The following is a 7,829-nucleotide window of genomic DNA, read 5'->3' as shown; positions in this document are numbered from 1 at the left end:
TCAAAAGATGAGGTGGGATTATATTAACAACAACAATCAGTACTAAAATATATTAAAATAATATTTTTTTTTTATTTTAAAAATTATTTTTTATATTAATATATTAACAAAAATCTGAAAACAGTAAAAAAATTAATTTAAAAAAAAAAATAAATACTTTTTTATATGTTTTTTAAAAACATTTTAAAAACACTGTAAAAGCAGAAGTAAAGTGGTTATAAATGCATAGATGTGATAAGGATAGCGAAGGTTCGTGGTGACTACAGTAGGAATGATCGCATAGTAGACTAACTCGAGTGGTAATTGACCGACAGAGAAAGGTAGGAACGAGAGAAGGACACGTAATATAAGATAAAGATGGGAGGGTGTCGAGGCCATCCACGCGCAATAGATAACCAGACTGTTGGAGTGGAGGCTGGCCTTTAAACACGTGTGTCTACTGTCCCTCAATCGAAACAGAAAGGAGAGTGTACAAAAGGATCTTTCCGAGGGGTCTATGTCTTAAACCTCAACGACCTTCTTGATTGGAGGCCCCACGCCCCTGGATTGACATCTGCCTCCGTGACCAGTCAACAATGGAATACTTTTTTCTCATTATCAGAATATGTTCTCTCGTGACACGAAAATTATTGTTCCATGTTGCCAGTTGATTCAATCACCGATGCCGACCCGCATTTAAATTCGAGAATGTCTCTGATTCGAAAATACTATTATTTTTTAATTCTTTGTAATGTTAGAATTTTAGAAATAAATAAATATTATGTTTATCACAACTATAATAAAGATAATATTGTTTATTTTTAAAAGATAAAATAAAAGCAATTCATGTCCATTGATTTTCAAAATGGACAATTCATGATCATGTAATGGATTCTAGGTTGATTTATTTTTAAATTATATTTTTTAATGTTTCTTATATGGATATTATTAATATTAAAAGATAAAAATAAAATATTATTTTAATATATATACAAATAAAAAATATTTTTAAGAAAACAAACTTTCATTGTAATACCAAGCACGCTCGATCTCTGCTTGAATCGAATTTCGGAGTAAGTACATTTACAATTGAAGGGAGAGAATATGGAAGGTCCCACTTGTCTCAATGTTAGGTAGAGAGAAAGCACGAACCTAAGCATTCAGGTAAATAATGTAAATGAGAATTATCAATTTCCATCCGCAAACACCAAGCTTGTATGTCGAGTTGAAATGTTTACATTAGCATTATAATATGATATCAATAATAATAAAAAATCACGAGTTTTTATTTCGGTTACATGTATTTGATTGAGAAAATGTATGACTAATTTTTATTTTTTTTACTCATGTTAAAACCTGATTATTATTATTATTTTAAGACTTGATTCAAGAATTAATCCAAAAGAAGACTTGAATGACTATTCATATTGAACATTGACTAGGTTAATATAAGTATAGTTATTAAACCTGATTTGAGGGTTGAACCGGCCAACCAGCCGAGTCTCGGGTTTTATGGGTCAACCTGAATCAATCTAGAAATTTTTTTAAAGTTTTAATATTTCATATGAAAAAAATTAAGAAAAAAATCATATGAATATAGACTGTTGTAAATAATAAAGTTTAAAATAATATTTTAAAAAGTTTTTTATCCCACATTGAAAAGATACTATGTTATGATTTTAAGTTAAAGTATTTAAACAAAAAAAGTTTTTTATTCCACTTAAAAAGTTTTTAAGTTAAATTATTTAAACATAATTTTTTCTTGTGAATATAGAGTATATATACGAAATAACTTCAAATCCACATTGAAAAAACATAATTTTTTCTTGTGAATATAGAGTATATATACGAAATAACTTCAAATCCACATTGAAAAATAATTTTTTCTTGTGAATATAAGAGTATATATGCTAATAGGTTTCAAATTTCACATTGAAAAAACATAACTTTTTTCTTATGAGCATAGAGTATATATACTAAAAGGCTTCAAATCCCACATTGAAAAGATATTATATTATCATTTTAAGTTGAAGTATTTAAACGAAAAAATTTCTTATCTCATATTGAAAAAACATAACTTCTTTCTTGTGAACATAAAGTATATATACAAAATGACTTCAAATCTCATATTAAAAACATAACTTTTTTCTTGGAAATATAGAGTATATATGTTAAAGGGTTTCAAATCCCATATTGAAAAAATAAAACACTTTTCTAATATTTATGTATTGACCTTTAAGTTAATAACTAACTAAACAAATATGAAAAAAAAAGAGGTATAGGAGAAAAACCATATTTGAAAAAAAAAAAAAAGGGATTCAAATCTCTTACTTGTTTTTCTATGGTGTAGAAACAATAAAACATCATCATATAGGCAAAACATGGAAAGAACCCTTCAACTCATCCAAAATACGTTTCGGATTTGTGGTTAGAAGCTAGAGTAACTAGTGGATCCAATAAGAATTGAGTTTATAGTATTTATATGAGTATGGCTTGAGATATAAGATTGAGTTGTAGTGTCTCAACTATAGACACCCTATAATCTAACCCGAGTCAACCGTCACCAGCCATTGAGAAGTTGGCCATTCAGAAGTTGGATAGACAATGGGTTGGTGAAATGGAGGTAAAGTATGAAACATAAGAAAAGAAGCTTATGGATATCATGAATTTCAGTCATTATCCCCCCACCCCACGAACCTCAATTTGATTTTCCTTTCTCTTTCCCTTCATCTCCACCTCCACTTGTAGCTAGATTTTTGTATATTATAAAAAAATTGCTCTTCAATTTAAATTAGTTGTTTGATGAAATGTCATTGTGAAATTGTTTTCTAGTATTGTTTTTTTTTTTTTAAATAATTTTTTAAAGACCAATGGAAATTCTATTAGTATATGATCAACATTTTCATCGGAGAATTACAAAAAGTTATAAACTATTTCAATCTACCCTGACAAAAACACCAACATAATAATTCGTTGCTGTTTTATCGGGAAAACCATTAGTCACACAAAAATATTGCCGACAACAAAATCCACCTAAATTTAATCGATAATATTCACCAATGAATTTGGTGATAGATATCGATAGACTCTTTTTATAAGAACTGACTTAAATAATTCGTTGTTATATTCATCGATATAAAAATTATTAACTAAATTAAAGATATATATGATATCAGTGACGAGATACTTCCTAACAACTTTTTTTTTTTTTGATTTATGTGGGTGTCCGGGCCAGCTTGTACGCACCACGACTAATCTCACGGCTCACTGAATATCCTGCAAACCCAGTGAGCATGTAAGGCACCGCGAGGGTGACAGACGTGCACGGTGAGGTTTGAACCCAGGATGCAGAGAAAGGAAACAAGTCTCTTCAACCGCTGGGCCAAGACTTTTTTATTACAAGTTGATGAGTTTGACGATATGTTAGTTAACAACTTTGACATGGATAACCCAAACAAATAGCTTTTCGCTTTCTTCCACTACTTTTAGATTAAAACCAGGAGGAGCAAAATCGAAAGGAGCAGATGCAGGCTCACATAAAAGTGTAGGTTGTTGTCAATATTGGCACGATTTTGAAGTCTTAGCATGCGATCCACATATTTAGTAATTAGCACATAAAATATCCTTGTGGTAGCAGGTAGAACGTGGAGGAGAAAGACGATCATCTACCACGATTCAAACTTAAAAAAAAGACCAAAATGTAACAAAAAAAATAATAATAAAGAATTGGGTTAATTTTTTTACTTTTAAATTATAATTTACCAAACTATGCAGAAAAACTACTACCACACTTGAAAAAAAGGATATTTTAAATAATTTTTCATTCATTTATTGACAATTCACTGAACAAGACAAGTGGGAAGTAAAGTAGAGTGGAGAATCATATGTCAATTTTACGAGTTTAAGTTTATGAATTAGAATATAGAAAGAAATAAAAAGATTTGTAAAGAACAAGTTGTGAGGTGATTGGAGCTTGGGATTCGTTCTACAAAATTAGGATGATAATTTGAGTTTCTAGCTGATATCGAAGCTTACACCCTTGTTTGCTTGAGATGGGCACATCCTCTTGTATGATTGTTTCTTTTTATTTCTTTTTTAACATGCTCAGATTTTTTATTATTTCTTATTAGCCAAATTAATGATTTTTAAACTTTAGTTAAACAAACTGGGATTTCCATGGAGAAATAGAATACTTTTAAATGGGTTTTCTAAATGGAAATCAGGAGAAAGTGTATAAATTCAACCTCATGACTTAAAAGAAATTGTCAAGAGAGTGTTGATTGGAATGGTTAATAGTATATGGAATCTTTTCACGGCATAACCTTTTTGAAAGGAAACAAATACTATATGAAAAACAAACACGTGTTTTTATCAAGGATAATGCCTTTTTTTTTTTTTTTCTAAAAAAAAAAATAAAACCATGCCGTTATAGATATTTATATTCATAAAGTTAAATTAAAAATTATTAAATTTACAAGTATGTGTTAGTGTTTAGTATTGCTATCGGAAAATATTTTTGAAAAAAATTAATTTTTTTTATTTTTTATTTTATTTTAAATTAATATATTTTTGATATTTTCATATTATTTTGATATGCTGATTTAAAAATAATTTTTTTTAAAAAAATATTATTTTAATATGTTTTAAAATCAAAAGCAATCGCTATTGCAATCCTAAACACTTTCCAAAGCTCTCAAAATGAAAAACTATATTCTCTCATGGGATAATTTTTAAGAACATATCTACTAGATAAGATGTTAGATTTAGGAAACAATTTCTTCTATATAATGATCTCAACATTCAATTTAAACAAATGAAAAAAAACGGATAGAAAACTTCGTCAACCATTCAATTATTTACTTCTACCTAGCATAAAAGGCATCATGATTTAAGTGGTAAGAACAATGGATAAGTATAAAAATTAAACAGTCTTTTTGACGTGGTAATGCCCTTCTTAATGCCCGCTATGTTTATTCCACAATAATGAAATTTTGAAAAATTTAAATTTTTTTTTTTTATTTTTTTCAGTTAATTTTTTAAAATTTTGTCATATCATATATTAATATTAAAAATATATATTTTTTAAAATAAAAATATATTATTTTAATATATTTTAAAATAAAATAATATTTTAAAAAATTTTCATTACAATTCTCAGCCGCTAATTTAGCAGGGGAGGTCCTGACTGGTGACTAGACTTCTGTTTTGTAAGATTACGATGTCCCTCCTATTTTACATGGCTGTTACTTTTTCTTGAAAAAGAATTTTCCTTGTAGCAGCATGGTTGTGTGTTTGTGTCTGCGCGTGTTTCTATATATATATATATATATATATATATATATATGCATTAAAAAGACGAGTAAGTAAATGAAAAAAGGTTGTAACTTTGGTTGTCAAATTGGGCTCTTTCTCTTGCAAATCCACTTCTATAAATAGCCGAGAAAACCTAAAAGGCAAATGCCCATCTGTCTCTCAGTACAAAGCTAAGACTTTACAAATTCCATTCCATCAACTCAACCAAGACCTCTCTCTCTCCTGCTTGCACACACCAACAACAACAGCAACAATGGTGCTCCTGTCCAAGCCAGCTCTTGAACAGTTCTCGTTTATAAGAAACAGAAAACCTACCACATTTTTTTCTGGAATCCCTCTAATAGACCTCTCGAAACCTGACTCCAAGCACCTACTGGTTGAGGCATGCGAGGAATTTGGATTTTTCAAGGTAATCAACCATGGAGTGCCTATGGAATTCATATCCAAGCTGGAATCTGAAGCTGTCAATTTCTTCTCATTACCGCTCTCTGAGAAAGAAAAAGTAGGCCCTCCTAGCCCCTTTGGCTATGGTAACAAAAGCATTGGACAAAATGGTGATGTGGGCTGGGTAGAGTACCTTCTCTTAAACACTAATCAAGAATCAATTTCTCAGAGGTTCTCTTCAGTTTTTGGCGACAACCCAGAAAAGTTTCGGTATGAAACTCTTAACAAAATCAATCAGAATTTGATTTTTTACCCACGGAACCAGAGCTATGGTGATCATTGTTTTTTTTTTTTTTTTTAAAAAAAAAACTCTGTTAATTAACTCTGCTTTTGGTTTGGATGTTTCAGGTGTGCTTTAAATGATTATGTATCAGCTGTGAAGAAAATGGCATGTGAGATTCTTGAAATGATGGCCGATGGTCTAAAACTTCAGCAAAGAAACGTGTTTAGTAAACTTTTGATGGATGAACAGAGTGACTCTGTTTTTAGGCTAAATCACTACCCTCCATGCCCAGAAATTGAAGCATTGACCGACCAAAACATGATTGGATTTGGAGAGCATACAGACCCACAAATCATTTCTTTGTTAAGATCCAACAACACTTCTGGCCTGCAAATCTCTCTCAGCGATGGCAGCTGGATTTCAGTTCCACCCGATCAGAACTCATTTTTTGTCAATGTTGGTGACTCGTTACAGGTACATCAAAACTGCTGTTTTCAATACTGTAAAAAACAAGTTTCTGCTCCACAAAACGAGCACCAATAAAATCAAACGGTGTCATCCCAACAGTTTGCCCGTCTAATTTTTCTACTCTTCTTTACATCGAAACCTCACTAGACATCGAGGCGTTGAAGTGTAGCCCTCAGGCTTCAAATTCCTTCTATTTTTGGAAGAAACATGACATAGCGAAACCCTCTTCCAATGTCCTGTCTAGTGAAATTGTGTGCTGTCCTAATAGTCAAAGTCAACTAAAAGAGTGGGAAACTTCTGATTTTCTTACTTCCTTCCATACATTGAATGTAGTGATTTAATGGAGTAAATCTTGGTTTGGTGGGTGGCTTTGCAGGTTATGACTAATGGGAGGTTTAAGAGTGTAAGGCACAGGGTTTTGACCAACAGCATGAAAGCTAGGGTTTCAATGATTTATTTTGGTGGACCCCCTTTGTGTGAGAAGATAGCTCCATTGCCGTCGCTCATAAAAGGAAAGGAAAGCTTGTACAAAGAATTTACATGGTTCGAGTACAAAAGATCTGCCTACAGCTCAAGATTGGCTGATAATAGGCTTGTCCTCTTCGAGAGAATAGCAGCCTCGTAAGCACACACAATCAAGTCTCCTATGTTTGGTAAATGGTCTTGTCAAATACGTCAAAAAAAAAAAAAAAAGGGCTTAGAAAGGCTTATCAAACGTGTATGGAATCAATACTTTGTGTTTCCTGTTTTTACTTTGGTCTTCCTTGACTCTCTCCAATTTTTGTTTTCCACACTTCATGTAATCACTTTTCTTGTTAATAAAACTACTTTAGCTTCATCGGCCGCTGTAAAAAACCTTAACTGTCTAGTTAGAGATTGGGTCATTTGCAGACATGAATGTGTTGATTTGGATAATTATTTTTTAAAAAAAAAAAAACCTTGAGGGAAGATTTATCTTTAGATTATACCTTTACATGTACAATTAAGAGGTGTAGTTTAACTGGTCAGATTTAAGTTTGTTCTTTAAGAGTTATTAGTGTTAAGTTTCATAAATCTCAGAATCATTGAATGTTTACATGATTGTTAATTTTAAAATTTAAAGGAATTAATCAAGATATGTATAAACTAGCTTAAACATTTATGATTATAATTAATCGAGATATGTATAAACTAACTCGAACACTTATTATTATAAAAAAAACATAAAAAAAATCTTCGTGGCTCTTTCAACGGACCAAATATCTACATATATACATACAAATAAAATAAAATAAAAGAAAAGTCAACATCGCAAACCATGACTTAAAACGCGTAGAAAGAAAGTGACTTTACGGGACAAGAAGAAGCAAATATCTACATGCCCATACCTTTCTTGTTCTCTGGGCTAAGATTATGACACTTC

General features: G+C 30.8%; 1 protein-coding gene across 1 annotated transcript; it reads left to right on the top strand.

The window, feature by feature from the left end:
- Positions 1 to 5,368: 5,368 nt before the first annotated feature.
- LOC118063562 (gibberellin 2-beta-dioxygenase 1) lies at positions 5,369 to 7,265 on the top strand. The gene is made up of 3 exons (XM_035077624.2): positions 5,369 to 5,946; positions 6,085 to 6,433; positions 6,804 to 7,265. Exons 1-3 carry the CDS (start codon positions 5,546 to 5,548, stop codon positions 7,050 to 7,052), a joined length of 999 nt encoding a protein of 332 aa, XP_034933515.1. The 5' UTR covers positions 5,369 to 5,545; the 3' UTR covers positions 7,053 to 7,265.
- Positions 7,266 to 7,829: the final 564 nt, after the last annotated feature.

The sequence above is a fragment of the Populus alba genome, chromosome 1, assembly GCF_005239225.2.
Source record: "Populus alba chromosome 1, ASM523922v2, whole genome shotgun sequence".
NCBI classification, from domain to species: Eukaryota; Viridiplantae; Streptophyta; class Magnoliopsida; order Malpighiales; family Salicaceae; genus Populus; species Populus alba.
Note: the sequence above shows the minus strand (reverse complement) of the source record. Positions and strands in the feature narration are given on the sequence as shown.